The 14,687-nt window shown below is 39.7% G+C and overlaps 1 protein-coding gene across 4 annotated transcripts in view; it reads right to left on the reverse strand.

The window, feature by feature from the left end:
- The window catches only part of TPR (translocated promoter region, nuclear basket protein), a 73,960-nt gene that overhangs the window by 15,671 nt on the left and 43,602 nt on the right, over positions 1 to 14,687 (reverse strand). For 2 of the 4 annotated variants that reach the window (XM_070746325.1, XM_070746324.1), the window contains exons 31-40: positions 13,627 to 13,837; positions 12,154 to 12,300; positions 11,208 to 11,406; positions 9,712 to 9,917; positions 8,831 to 8,895; positions 7,614 to 7,822; positions 5,131 to 5,403; positions 4,040 to 4,188; positions 3,034 to 3,117; positions 1,157 to 1,348 (exon numbers count right to left, since the gene is read on the reverse strand). In XM_070746325.1, coding sequence (XP_070602426.1) covers positions 1,157 to 1,348; positions 3,034 to 3,117; positions 4,040 to 4,188; positions 5,131 to 5,403; positions 7,614 to 7,822; positions 8,831 to 8,895; positions 9,712 to 9,917; positions 11,208 to 11,406; positions 12,154 to 12,300; positions 13,627 to 13,837 — 1,735 coding nt within the window. The remainder of the gene's footprint in view (positions 1 to 1,156; positions 1,349 to 3,033; positions 3,118 to 4,039; positions 4,189 to 5,130; positions 5,404 to 7,613; positions 7,823 to 8,830; positions 8,896 to 9,711; positions 9,918 to 11,207; positions 11,407 to 12,153; positions 12,301 to 13,626; positions 13,838 to 14,687) is intronic. The other 2 variants (XM_070746328.1, XM_070746326.1) reach the window with 1 other exon arrangement.

Below are 14,687 nucleotides of genomic sequence, written 5' to 3' on the forward strand. Positions count from 1 at the left end.
TGAGAACACCTGCCCCGCCTCTCCTGCAGCCCCCTCGCTGATAGCTGGGACAAAAGCGCTCTCAGCTAAGGGACTGTGAGAGGGGCGAGGCAGGCATTCTCAAAGCGCTCAGAGTGGCTACCGGCCGAATGAGGAGGATGAGAAGCCGTAGCCGCCAGCGCTGCTGCAGGAGGACCAGTGTCCCAAGAAAGCCGGTGAGAGGGGTGGATCGGGCGGGCGGTAGCGGCGAGGGGGCCGGAGGCGCTGGGGGGGGCGGGGGCAGCCGACATTTAAAACAATCTTTGCCGGCCTCCGCACTTTCATCGCTCCCCGCCCCCAACTTCAAGCTGGGCTCCTTGCGCTGCCTTGAAAAAGGGTGCGTGGGGGTAGTTTTTGGCTGTCCATAGCCAAAAATGGTGTTTTTACTTCCGCACCGCTATATTCGCGGAAATTCAACTGTCGTGGGCGGTCTTGGAACGCAACCCCCGCGAAAATCGAGGAAACACTGTACACCCTTTTTATTAGCTAATAGAACCAAGTACATCCTTGTTCTTGCTATTTACTCTGAAAATTAGGCTGGATTTAGACTATTTCTAGCAGATTCAGAAATATCAAAGCCCAATGTATTAATTGATTTTAAAGATATGTAATGACATGTAAAGATATATAATGGTTGTTCCAGGGGTGGGTTCCACTTATTTTTCTACCGGTTCACATCATGGCGGAAGTGCACATTTCCCCCACCACATTGTGCAAAATACCCGAAAATGACCCTCTGCAGAAACCTTTGTGCATGCGCAGAGGGGTTTTTTTTTGCAGGCCGCGGCAACCGGAGGACCAGTCCGGGAGCATGGACCGCCGGTCATCGCTGCCGGTTTGGTGAGCGGCAGTAAATTTCTGCTACTGGTTCTAAAGAACCAGTCCAAGCTGGCAGTATTATTGCATTGCTTGTAGCTCTTTGCAGGCACTGTAGGAGCAACCCAGTGGTGGGTTGCTCCTACAGTGCCTGCAAAGAGCTACAAGCAATACAATAATACTCAATGAGAGCCAATACATAGAAACTGAGGAGCCATTGTAGGAATTTGGGGATATTAAATAGTTGTTTCTTCATTTTAAATAGTTGCTTCTTCACTCACAGGCCCAAACTAAATAAGTAAATAAATGTAGTACAAATTACTTCTGCTTCACCATCATTTTCCTCATCTTCATCCTCTTCATCATCACTGTCAATGACAATGACATCATCTCTCTTGCCCCGGCACTCTTGGGATGAGGTTGTATTCTGCTGATCTGATTGAAGCTCTATAGGGAGGGACTGAGAAGTTTCCTCACTATCCTCCATAGTTGTATACTCGCCCTGCGTGATACCCTTCAAATAAAGAGGAGGGCAATAGTGGTCAGGGATATTAAAAGAAATACTATTAACAACCATCCTCACAACTTTTTTTTTCTCTTTCACAAATGCACACAAATGAAGGAACATTCTTCATCGGGCTAAAACCTTCACTAGCTCAGTTTTAAAGTCCTGTAGCAAATAGGAAACTGGGCTTTAATCTGCCCCCCAAAAGAAGCCATGCTTTGATTTTGAGCAATAAACTAGTAATAAATGGGGGTCTGCATTACAAACTCTGCCCCTTTTGAATAGGTGACATCACAGTGCAGGTAGAAAAGGGGTGGAGCTTCCACTGCAACACTGCTGTCATCACTTGACCCCCTTCCCTTGTCCTCTTCTCCCCACAGACCACTATTGTGCTTCCGTGACTTTGAAGCCTATATGTTAAATGAAAACTATTGTGTGAAACTTTAAGAATAAACATGACTAGAAGCATGAAGCACCTTGAAGTCATGTGACCAACCATTTCAGAACTTCTTTCTTCATATATTTATGCCAAATATTTATGCCAAAGTGGAATTAACTACTGCAAAGAAATCCACCGAGTGGAGCTATGAACTGCTAGTTAAAGGAAGAAGTTAGTAAGAAACCAGGTATGCATGCCAGGAGAACAGCAATGCAAAGAAAACTTTCCCCAGAGCAAGGAAGGATGGAATATCTGCACCAACTCGCAGAAGTTTCAATTAATAGGCATGACTAATATAGGCTATACCAGGAGTGGGCAATTAATTTTGCCATAGGGCCGCATGAGAAATTGGGATGGTTTTAGAGGGCCAGACTAATATAATTAACTCAGTTCTACCCAATACTGTATATTATTGAGTAGAACTGAGTTAATTATATTATAATTATAAATTATAATTATATATTATGTTATATTATATATTATACAGTATATTATATATTATATGTATAATTATATATTATATATTATATATTATATCTTGAACACTCAGTTCTTATCTAGAAAACTTGGACCGACCTCTGCGGGCTGATCACAGACAGCGGGCGGGCCACATCCGGCCCTTGGGCCGCATCTTGCCCAGGTCTGGGCTATACTGTTTAGCAACTTAATTGCCAGTCCCAATTGTGGTCACTAAGTGAGGACTAGCTGAAGTTGAGTAAAAGGCTACTGAGAAGTACAGTATTATACACAAACACATCATGTATATATGCATACATACATATACACTGAAGAGGCGAGATGACACAGTGGTTAGTGTGCAGTACTGCAGGCTCAGTGACTGCTAACTGCAGTTCGACAGTTCAATTCTCACTGGCTCAAGGTTGACTCAGCCTTCCATCCTTCCGAGTGGGTAAAATTAGGAACCAGATTATGGGGTCAATATGCTGACTTTGTAAACTGCTTAGAGAGAGCTGTAAAAGCATTATGAAGCGATACATAAGTTTAAGTGCTATCGCGTCGCTGCTTTAATTCTCTCTTCTTGTAGTACCTGCATGGCTATTGAAGGATTTTTTTAAAAGCCTATATAAAATCCTCTTATACTAAAAATTATATGAGGATTGAGGGGCGGGGGGCTTTGAACACTATTGATGACAGAAAAATTGGTAAGCAATCCTGATTCTTTCACATGGATTCCTGGATGTTGTTACAACATACAAATAAGATGTGGAAATTGTTCCTGCAATCGGGAACTTACTTCACCAATGGAATCCTGTGAATCCTGATTGTAAGCCTGAGCTTCTATTTCTCCGTCCGTGCTCTCTTCTGCAGTTACTTCCTCCTGAAATATAGAAATGTATGATGTTAATTGCGAAATGTTAACATCACATACACTGCACATCAAAAACACAGTATTTTACAGCGGAGGCTATTACTATAAACTGTAATATTTTATTTATTTTATTTATTTATTTTATTACATTTATATGCCGCCCATCTCCTCATGGACTCAGGGTGGTGAACAACAATGAAAAATACAATTATTATTATTATTTGATTTGTATGCCGCCCCTCTCCGCAGACTCCACAATGCAATACAAAAAAAAGATACAAAAGTTAAAACCCCATGATAAAAAACATTCATCCATCCATCAATCATTCAACAGTTACAATTGCAATAATTTGCAAATTTTAATAATAATAATTTGCAAATCTTAGTTAATATTGTTACTGATCCATGAATACGAAAGCCAAACCTTTTAAGTTTTAAATAACAGCTTTCATGGTCAGTTATTAATATTGAAGGTGTTCAATTATTAAAAACTGGTCTAATATGGATCACTTAAATCTGCAATCACTTTATTACTTGACATTTGATATCTGACAAATGAATATATTGTATAAGGCAAGTTTAATGAGAAACATGGTACAGGTAGTTCCTTGACTTATAACCACAAATGAACCTAACATTTCTGTGGCCAAGCAGAACGGTTGTTAAGTGAGTTCCGACCCTTTTTAGGACCATTGTTGCCACAGTTATTAAGTGAATCACTGTAGCCGTTAAGTTACTAATGGGTTGTTAAAGGAATCTGCTTTCTCCACTGACTTTGCTTGTCAGAAGGTTGCAAAAGGAGATACTATGACCCTGAGATCCAACAATTAATACAGTCTGATATTCAAAATGGTTGAAGGCCAATATCTAAGACTGCATCCTTCCCCCCCCCCCCCCCCCCCCGAGATGCTCATTAGTTCCCCTTACAAACCTCTGGTCCAACTCTCTGCACAGTTCTCAATTTCTTTGCAAGAGGCAGTTCAACCATTTCCTCAGGAATCTGTTCTGAATTTTCAACAGTACTGTCTTCTTCTTCTTCCCGTGTTCGTTTGGACAGAGATGAACTGGGAGTAGCTGAAACTAAAAGAGAATCATGTTTTTCTTTAGTCAAATACTTATTTATTTAGTTATTATTTTGATTTCTAGGCCTCCCTTCTTGGGAGACTCAGGGCGGCTTGCAACGTAAGAATAAATGCATAGACATAGCATATTAGAAATTGAAGTTAAAACTAGACCAATTCAAAACCTAAAACGTATTAAAGATTGATTGATTCATTCATTCATTCATTCATTCAATTTTTATGCCGCCCTTCTCCTCAGACTCAGGGCGGCTTACAACATGTTAGCAATAGCACTTTTTAACAGAGCCAGCATATTGCCCCCACAATCCGGGTCCTCATTTTACCCACCTCAGAAGAATGGAAGACTGAGTCAACCTTGAGCCGGTGATGAGATTTGAACCACTGACCTTCAGATCTACAGTCAGCTTCAGTGGCCTGCAGTACAGCACTGTACTGCTGCGCCACCCCGGCTCAAAGATACTAAAATCCAATTTAAATGACCCTAAAAACCCATGTCTTAAAAACCATTCAGTCACATTCATCCATATCTCAGTCATAGCGTGGGCAGAATACATTACAATAAAGATCTGAGGAAAGAAAATAGTGGCTATGGAGTTCTTCTTTTGATGAACAGTTTGGCTGCTTATAATCAACACTTCTAAAATGCCGAAAACGCTTGCTTAATTTTATATTACACCGTCAACATTTATATCAAGGTTGACTCTGCCTTCCAACTTTCTGAGGTCAGTAAAATGTTGGGGGCTATATGACGACTCTGTAAGCTGCTTAGAGAGGGCTGTAAAGCATTGTGAAGCAGTATATTAACTCTAAGTGCTATTGCTTTATATTGTTATCCTAATCTGGATACAATGTAGTTGGGTTTCAACTCCCAGCCAAAGTGAGGCTTTTTCCTGGATATTTGAGAACTAAATCTAGATGTGGTGATTTTCAGAAACCTAACCTGTGCCAAACACTGCTGTTGAGGTAGAAGGTCTTTCCATCTGGGAGCTCTGCACCACCTCCATGATGCCTGGGGATGGTTCTTGAGTCGTTGGTTCGATCTGAGGATGACTTTGTTGGGTAGGCTGCACGAAAGCCGTGGCCTGAGTCTGTTGCTGAACCGTCAAGATGGGCTGGGAAAGAGATGTTTGCACATTGGGGCTCGTGGAACGCACAGATCCGCTTGTGCTTCCAAAGACTGGAACGTGTTCAACTGGTCCTTCTGACTGCATTGCTGAAATGAAGTTAGGACACTGGTCATTTTAATGCTTAAGGTGAGGGCTGGAATCTCAGCTTAGAATGAGGAAAAAAATCTAGAAGTTATGTCATCTCACTTTCTTTTTAAAAAAACAGTGATTTTGCTGACAGAGTCAAATTAATCTATAATTCAGTTTTCTATCTTCAGGTAACTTTTATACTGGAATATGATTCTAATTAATGTAATGTGACATTTAAATATTGAGACAACAATAGATTTATGATTAAATATGCAACCTAAAGGACTAGACTTTTTTCCCCCAATTTACATATCAATAAACATTTTTAACAGTACTGTGTCATATATCTCTTACAGTTATTTACATTTATTTCTATACATTTTTATTTTTCTGTTTTATCCAATTATACCATTTATTCCACACCTCATAAAATTCTGTTTCCTCCTTGTCTTTCATTTCTAATGTGAGCTTATACATTCTAATGTGAGCACATTACAGTATCTTATGTGCAATCATTTCATCGGTTGGTGTATTTTTAAGTTTCCAGCACTGCTGTTATTATTATGCGTAAAATGATATATTTGAGTTGTTTCTTTATCTTTTGATTGATTATTCCTATTCCTGATTATTCCTAAAAAGAATAGTTCAGGTTTAAATTCTATTTGTTTTCCCATTATCTCCTGTAGCCATTTCAATAACTGTTCCCAATATTTCTTCACTTTGGGGCATTGCCACCACAAATAATAAAAAGTACTATCTTACTTTTACATTTTCAACAGTCCGGTTTCATATTTGTATACATTTTGGCTGGTGTTAAATGCCACCTATAAAGCATTTTGTATTGATTTTCTTTAAATGCGGTCAATGTTCATTTACAGTTCTTGTTCCTCTAGATTTATATTATGGCCTATATTCTGTGCCCATACTATCATAGAACCTTTTACAATTTCCTCTTCCATTTCTACTTCCCAAAATATATGCTTTTGTTATAATTTTTTCTCGCATCACCAAGCCCGACTGTAGACTCCATTTTCAGATTACTTTCCTTTAGTTTTCTGGCTTCTCTTGTTGCACTCATAGACCACCAATTTCTCTTCACTTTCTGTCATCTGTCGTCTGGCCTTGCTCATTCCACCATTTCTCAGCTTCGTATTACTACTTCCCTTTTTCTCCTTCGCTCTTTCATCAAACTGGATTTCTGAATTTCAGATTTCTTCTATTTCTCTGGCATATGGTAAAAACCCCCACTTTTTTCACCATATGCTAATCTTCTCCTCCTAAAGCTCTTGTGATAAAGTTCTTATACAGGTTGGAATATTTTACTTACCGCAAATGACACAGTCTGTTAAATATATCTTTGCTTCCTCATCTGCTGTGCCATGGCCTCAGGTCTGCCATCTTACCATAGCAGATACTTTCATGCTGGGTTTAAGGGGTTTCCATTTGTTGCAGCGGGTGATCTCTTTTTACCTCGCTAGCCCCCAGGTTTCTCCTTCATTTCAAGTGACTCTCTAAGCTCTCTGTGCCCTGAAAGTACCCCGATCGTGAAAAGATCAGAGTTGGAGAACAGAGACCGTCCCCTTTCCTCCACGTCGCCTCAGCCTTGCCATTGAAAGTCAGGACTAGACATTTTAGCTATTTTCACAGTGAAATGCATGCTATTTTCACCAACAAAGAACAGAACAACCCAGAAATAACAGATATTATTCTTTCTAATACGTTGTTATCCTTTCCATCATTAAGATGAGTTCAGATTACAACCCACCAAATGAAGTTTTTTCAAGTTCCATTTCTCATCTTTTCACTTTTTAAAAATGGTTTTTAAGTAATTTTTGCAACAACGCTCAAAAATTCCTATCTTACAAGATAGTATCATAGAGATCTTTAGACTTTAACGAGAAGATTCAGGTGGCATAATATCCTTGAATTAGGGACATCCTAAGTATTATGATGGGGGATGTTATAACCTTTAATTCATCTGTAGTTTTCTCAATCTCAAGTTGGATATATATATTCTTTCTTGAAGCAATTAAAAGCTTTATATAGTGCTGTATACTAGCAATTGGGCCAACCTTTTGACTTTGATCCAGTTTTCCTGTGGTTCAAAAAAACAGCTTTTAAAAAAATAAACTATTAAGCTATTTTTATAAGGTTTACATATAGTAAGCATTTGTTTATTATGTCTTTACATTTATTTTTAATTCAGTGTGTTTCAATCAGAAATTACCTTCCTGAGTCTCCACCTGTGTTGTTGGCATAACGGTGGCCGTTGGAGTAGTTGTAGGATTGGTCACTGTGGCAGGTGTAACCATTGGACGGATGCTAGCCCTTGGGGTGGGCTTGTTCCCGGGTATGGCAGCAGCTGTCACTTTGCTTGGGGTGGACACAACAGGAGTTGGCTTGATGTTGGCTGTTGGTGGATCTGAAGTACTAGCTCTAGAAATAATCCAAAATGATATGTTAGAGGATGTTTTAAACATGTAGTCAGGATACAATGCAGCAATCACACACCCCAAAAATAATTATAATTCTAAACTTTGTTTTTTTGGGTAAAAAAGATTAAAATGTAGAAATCTTCCCTCCAAGGGAAAGTGCTCCAGCCCCTTGACAGTTCTTGGCATCTTTTGATACATCTTTCTCAGCTCAAGATCCTTATGAAGGCAAACTGACCCTAATTGGCCCAGGTGTTGTGGCAAATGGTGGGAATCAAAAACTGGTCAAGATGGTAGTGATCATCTTAACCATTATTGACCGCTATGGATTCCTCTATTTTATGCTATTTCAATTGTGGTGCATCATAGATTTGCCTACACGTCTTATAACTTAAAGGTTAATTATTTCTGCTATGGAAAGTCCCCTTTCCAAAGGAAAAGGGTTTTGAAATATCCATTTTGTGGTCTTTATTATTTTCACTATTATTAGAAACTTAGAAACATAGAAGATTGACGGCAGAAAAAGACCTCATGGTCCATCTAGTCTGCCCTTATACTATTTCCTGTTTTTTATCTTAGGATGGATATATGTTTATCCCAGGCATGTTTAAATTCAGTTACTGTGGCTTTACCAACCACGTCTGCTGGAAGTTTGTTCCAAGCATCTACTACTCTTTCAGTAAAATAATATTTTCTCACGTTGCTTCTGATCTTTTCCCCAACTAACCTCAAGATTGTGGCCCCTTGTTCTTATATTCACTTTCCTATTAAAAGCACTTCCCTCTTGAACCTTATTTAACCCTTTAACATATTTAAATGTTTCAATCATGTCCCCTCTTTCCCTTCTGTCCTACAGACTATACAGATTGAGTTCATCAAGTCTTTCCTGACTTAGCAACGTTCATTCTAAGAAACAGGAAAACTAGAGAAGAGACAAAATGAGCTATGCTTTACTTCTAAATTATTTTTAAGATAGTTCAAAAAGTATAATAGAAAAAAATTAAGAACTCACATTCCTCGGTCACCTGCAGCTTGAGTTGATTTAAGAGTGATCTGTCTTTGCTGCTGTTCTGGAGGCTAATGATAAAAATTATTAGTTTAAGCCAGAGGAGGCAAAAGTTAACCACCAATATAACTGTAGTTAAGTTATTCATTTAATATATTTGAGTACTGCTACCTATAATTGAAATCTTGAAGTAGCTTACAATCAATAGAAATTCCAGGATATGGTGATATGAACTGCAGTGGCGAAGTGGTTAGAATGCAGTACTGCAGGCTACTTCTGCTGACTGCCGGCTGCTTACAATTTGGTAGTTCAAGTCTCACTAGGCTCAACGTTGACTCAGCCTTCCATCCTTCTGAGGTTGGTAAAATGAGGACCCAGATTGTTGGGGGGGACAATATGCTGACTCTATAAACCGCTTAGAGAAGGTTGTAAAAGCACTGTGAAGCAGTATAGAAGTACTATTGCTATTTATTCTGAGTCTTTATTGCAATCTCAGCCAGGTAAGCGGTTTGTAAATGTATGGTGTTTGCTCCCACATATACCCTAAAGTTGGATAAATCATAGGCTCCTGCATATCAGTTTTAGTCTTTCAGGACAGAAATGATAATTTCCCCATCTGAAATTATTTCTGATTGCCTTGGGATAGCAGTCTAGAAAAATAGACTCCAAAGCAATCTACTAATAGAGGAGAATATCTTTAACTCAGGTTTGAGATGAGGATCCCTTAATGACCTTGCTTTTTCTAGCAGGCATTTCATTACCCAAGCTAGGTAACCTCATCAGTGCTAGCTTAGTCATTCTCTTTCATTAAACTTATGCAGAGGATGAAAAGCAAAGAAAACAGAAAAATGTCCAATCTACAGTCTTGTTTAGTGCAAAATATCTACCTTGTTAGTAGATTCTGGAGGCTCATCTCGCTGTTCATGATGTCTCTCTTGCTGCTCCCTGAGTTCTCGCTCTAGACGACAAATTCGGCCTTCATATTGTGATTTAAGTGCACTCATCCGAACTTCCAACTCTGTCTTTTGTTCCTCCAGTGTGCTGCTCTTTTGCTTCCATTCCTCATTTTCTTTAGTCAGCTGATCTTTTGTCCCTGAATTAAAGAAGAGAACAATCAGGGACTTCATTTTGAAGGACTCTTAGCCAAAATACGAACTGGACAGTTTTATAAATGTTACAAACTCCCTTCTTGGAAGAAGGAAAGAATTATATGCCTCAGTGCTTGCTGTCCAAGGAATGCACAGAAGCATTCTCCAACACTATAGTTCAAACAAATTGATTTTTCCTATTTTCTATAGAGAAACCCTGCCCTGTATCCAGGCAAGCTTAATTTTGTCCAGCACCTTGGTCCTCTCCTAAGACATATGTTTGGTTAAGAATTGGGGGTGGGGGGTGGGATGTCATTGGTTTGAGGATGCTATTTAATTTATTCATTTATTTAATTCGACTTCTATGCCGCCCAATCCTGAAGGACTCAGGGATTGCTTCCTCTGGGACTTCTTTGCTCCAGCAGGAAAGTCCTTGATCTGCCTCTTCCCTGTACCAGGTAGGAACCACTGGACTATCATTTTGAAGCAACACTGGTAATGTCACCACCTGGGTACAACGTCTGCTCCTTCCCTCCTATCCCTTTGTCTCCACATTGCTGGCACCATTTCTTTGTGGCTGTAAGGGGAGCAGTAGTATTCCTGCTGTCCCACTTACTGCTTTCTTATTACTCTGGTTTAGAAAGGCTTTCTCTTACAAGGCAAAAGGGAGAATGCCTCCTCCTTTATAATGGTCCAGCACTAACTTCTAAGGATTTTCTCCTGCAGAAATTATCTTGTTTCCTCCTTTCCCATAAGGATTGACTCCAGATTCTAAAGATGGCCAAATCTGCCTCTCTCCTCTGAGCAAACTATGCATGTGCATAAACTGAACATACATTTCCTACCAAGGGAAAAAGGACATTCTTGATCTTGTCTCATCAATAGAAGAGAGAGTTAATCTTATAGTATTGGCTCCACTGATGTGACAATGTATTTATGGGTCTTATATGGCTTCAAATAATGATTCAATGGCTCACAACAACCCATAAAAGATAGCTAAAAACAAAAGTATCCCAAATCTCTCCTTTCTCTAGTTCTCCTTCCTTCTCTGTTCTTATTAAACTTCTTCTAAGAAAATAGCAACTGCGATAAATTGGAGCATTAGGAATTATCTGAAAAAGACTTTTCTTTCGTGTTAGCCCATATGCTACTTCGGTTGAACAATCACTTGAAAAACTAACGGTAATTTCCAAAAGCTAATCCAAATCAAAATCAGAAATGAAGTGAATCTGTTATAAACCTGACATTTAAAATGGCATTTCTTCTAGAATTTAAAACCTTCAAAGCCAGCTTACCTGCTAGCTGTGCAATCCTCTGCTTGGCAGCCAGAAGTGTCTTTTTAGTTTTCTCCTCTTTTTCAGTAACTTGTTGTCTGAGTTGTTCTTCCTGTGTTGTTTTTTCCTGTAGATCTTGACGAAAGCGGGAAAGCTCTGACTGCAGCTGGGATACTTGCTCTTGAAGATTCTTTACTTCAGCATCCTTATCTCCTAGAGTCTATGGAAACCCAGGCATGAAACATTAGGCCACTGCAACTTTCCATAGATGATGGATCGGTTTAATGCTAGAAATTCTTCACATAAACCTGCTACAAGAATATTAAAGTACTCTATAGCTTGCTATTGATGAGGCTTCCGTTATTTTTTCCTCTGTGGTATAATATACCTATGAGTAGATTCTATAAACCTTTTTTTTAACCATATAATTTCCTTAAACAATTTCAGGTGCCCAGAGGGAAATCTCCTATTTTATTTTCATAAACACTATTTGTTGAAGCTTAAAACTTTAGAGCAGGGGTATCAAACTCAAGGCCCATGGGCCGGATGCGGCCTGCAGGATGCTTAATCTGGCCCCAGAGTCACCCTGGAAACAGCGAAGGATTGGCCCGCAGTGTCTTTGCCTGCAGAAACAGGCTCCCAAGTTTTATTTTCAGCTGCAACAGCATCCTGCAGCACCATGCCAGTGAAAACAGAGCTTGGGAGCCCATTTTCATTTCCAGAGCTTTGGAGCCCTCAACGTGCTCCCGACACGAATGACGTGAAGCTGACCACACCCATCTTGGCCATGCCCACCTCACCCTCTAAGGTCAAGCACAATCCTGATGTGGCCCTCAATGAAATTGAGTCTGACACCCCTGCTTTAGGGGCTTAAATGTGACTTAGTTTTCAAGTGACAAACTCTACTTCTGTTTTGCTAGCAAATGCATCAGAGCTGTACAGATACTCCCCTTGAAAGTTCTCTTACCTTCTGTAGCATTTCAATCTGCCCCTCTAAAGATTTTATTTTGACCTCAGCTTGGTTTAGAGTCTCTTTCACCTCCTGATGTTCTTTTTCTGAAATATACTGTTCTGGCTGCTCTGCCAAAGCCTGTGTGGAAGTCTCAGCAACCATCTGCAATTTCAGATTGTTAATAATAACGTTTGTATAACGATATCCAGCCTTATGCATGCTACTAACGTTGACAACAGCACATCGTACAGAACTCTTACACACTGGCCTGTCTTCTGCACTAAAACTGTGGAAATGGAATTCAATGTTGCAGGCCTATGCAGAATAACAAAAGCTTCATTGCATTGCATTGGAAGTTTTTATTTTGTTTTGCAGCTAGAGGTTAATATTTTTAATTGCTTTGGATAGTAAAATGAGGGCATATAAATTTAATAATTAAATAGCTCAACAAACAGTTCTTCCCCTAGTATTTGGGATGTGGGAGAGAAGCAAAATGAACAGATGCACATATACATAAATACACACATACGTACATATATTTTACTTCTCTTGTGTTTTGAGGGGGAAAAACGCAGATAGTTTTCAACAAAATTACAGCACATGTTTAAAAGAGATGTGGGGGTGGCTGCATGAAGCCTATTTAACCATTATAGAAGATCACTAAAGATTTCAGGCCAGCCATATAGACTGGTTATTTCAGAAGAGGATATGTGTTTGTCAGTTTAGGAAAAGGAAGTTTTGTGAGGCTATAGCCTAAGGGAGCCACCACAATCAGATCACTGTTACAGAAAAAAGATGGGAAAGAGGAGGCCACGTTTCGGCCCACCAGGAAGGACCTCTTCGTGACGTCAAAGCTCCGCCCATGGAATTCCCTATTGGGATTCCCCACCTCCGTTTGAGCCTCCAGATCGGCCGAAAACACTGCCGCCGATTGCAAAAACAGCGCTCCGCCTGGCGGCGGCGCCCAGCTATAACCTTCTGAAACAGCTGGGCGCTTCTCAGCGGCCTCCGGAACCGGAACTTTTGCTGAACTTCCGGGTTTGGCGTTCGGGAGAACACCAAGAAGCCCCCAGCTGTTTCAAAAGGTGACAGCCAGGCAGTGGCGCCCAGCGGAGCGCCATTTTGCAATCCCTCCCCTGCACGCATTAATCACTTTTACATTGTTTCCTATGGGAAACATTGTTTCGTCTTACGAACTTTTCACCTTACGAACCTCCTCCCGGAACCAATTAAGTTTGTAAGATGAGGTATTACTGTATCATCAATGTTCAGTGTTGTTGAACACCTCTTAAATATACAGATTCTCTATCCTAAGATAATTTGAGATTTAGTATGTAGTTTAACTACATTGATATTAAGGGGAAACATGAAACCTAGACAAAAATATGACCACTGGTATTCATCAAGACTACATAAACCTGAAAACTATCAGGTGCTTCTAAGCTATTGCTGGTCAACTTTCACAGACCACGAATGGCAAAAACCTACCTTATCATGCTGTGCTTTCAGCTCTTCATATTGAGTCTTGTAGCGACGTCCAATTTTCTTGACTTGAGTTATTGTCTTGACTTTCTCTTGGATGTCTACCACTTTCGCCTCAAGGTCCTTTTGAAGGTTTTCCTTTTCTGTTTTTGTTTTTGTTAGATCATCCCGGAGGCTCTGGACCAGATTCTGACTTGTTGTCAGTGATGCGTTTGTTCTTAAAATTAATTGAAAAAGAATGAGCACAATATACAAGTGCTGTACTTAGTTAAATTTGAGCAATTTAAATGAATATTTGGTTTCAAAGACCCAGTTAAAAAGTTTCAAAGAAATGTTAAACTTTCAGATAACATTTATCAGGCAGATAAAAATCTAATATCTGCAAGAAATATCATTACATGCTAACAAGAACTGGTGGAGCCACAAACTATACAAAGTACTAGAAAATAAAAAAGCTAAAGTGTTTTGGAACTTTCAAAATCAAATAGGGAAGCACCTGCACATAACACTCCAGCAGATGGGAAAGAACTGGTAAATATCAGAAAGACCTGTAAATAGACTAAGAACTGTGGTAAAAGGAAGCAAAAAAGGTAGGCTCCTTAGGTGCAAGCCCTAAAGCATCTGGAGCACCACTTGAACACCATTTGGCTTTACAAAATTGCTAGCGGTCAATTGCAAATGTAGCTTTATTTGGAGCAGCTTACACCCTGTGTCACACCAGCAAACATCATCTGCCTACTCCAGGCCTTGAGAGGAACTCAAAAAGTGGATGAAATGCCAACCAAATGAGCAAACTGTTTTGGTCAGAGTTTAGGAAATTTGTGATTTTGTTCAGACAGCAAAGGTCTCTCTCGGGCCCTCTTCTATTGACTCTTAATACTCTACTTCTGAAAACTGAGTGATGGGGTACTGGGTCAGGAAAGTATGAAGAATGTAGTGACAGTATTCTGTGCAAATGCTATCCTATTCTGTCAAGAAAACTCTGGATCCAAGTCTCCATATAGCTTATCTTTGGATCTGAGCAAAGATTTTTCTAATCCCTGTCATTTGAGATAATTTAATTGGAT

Source organism: Erythrolamprus reginae, chromosome 3 (genome assembly GCF_031021105.1).
Source record: "Erythrolamprus reginae isolate rEryReg1 chromosome 3, rEryReg1.hap1, whole genome shotgun sequence".
Taxonomy (NCBI): domain Eukaryota; kingdom Metazoa; phylum Chordata; class Lepidosauria; order Squamata; family Dipsadidae; genus Erythrolamprus; species Erythrolamprus reginae.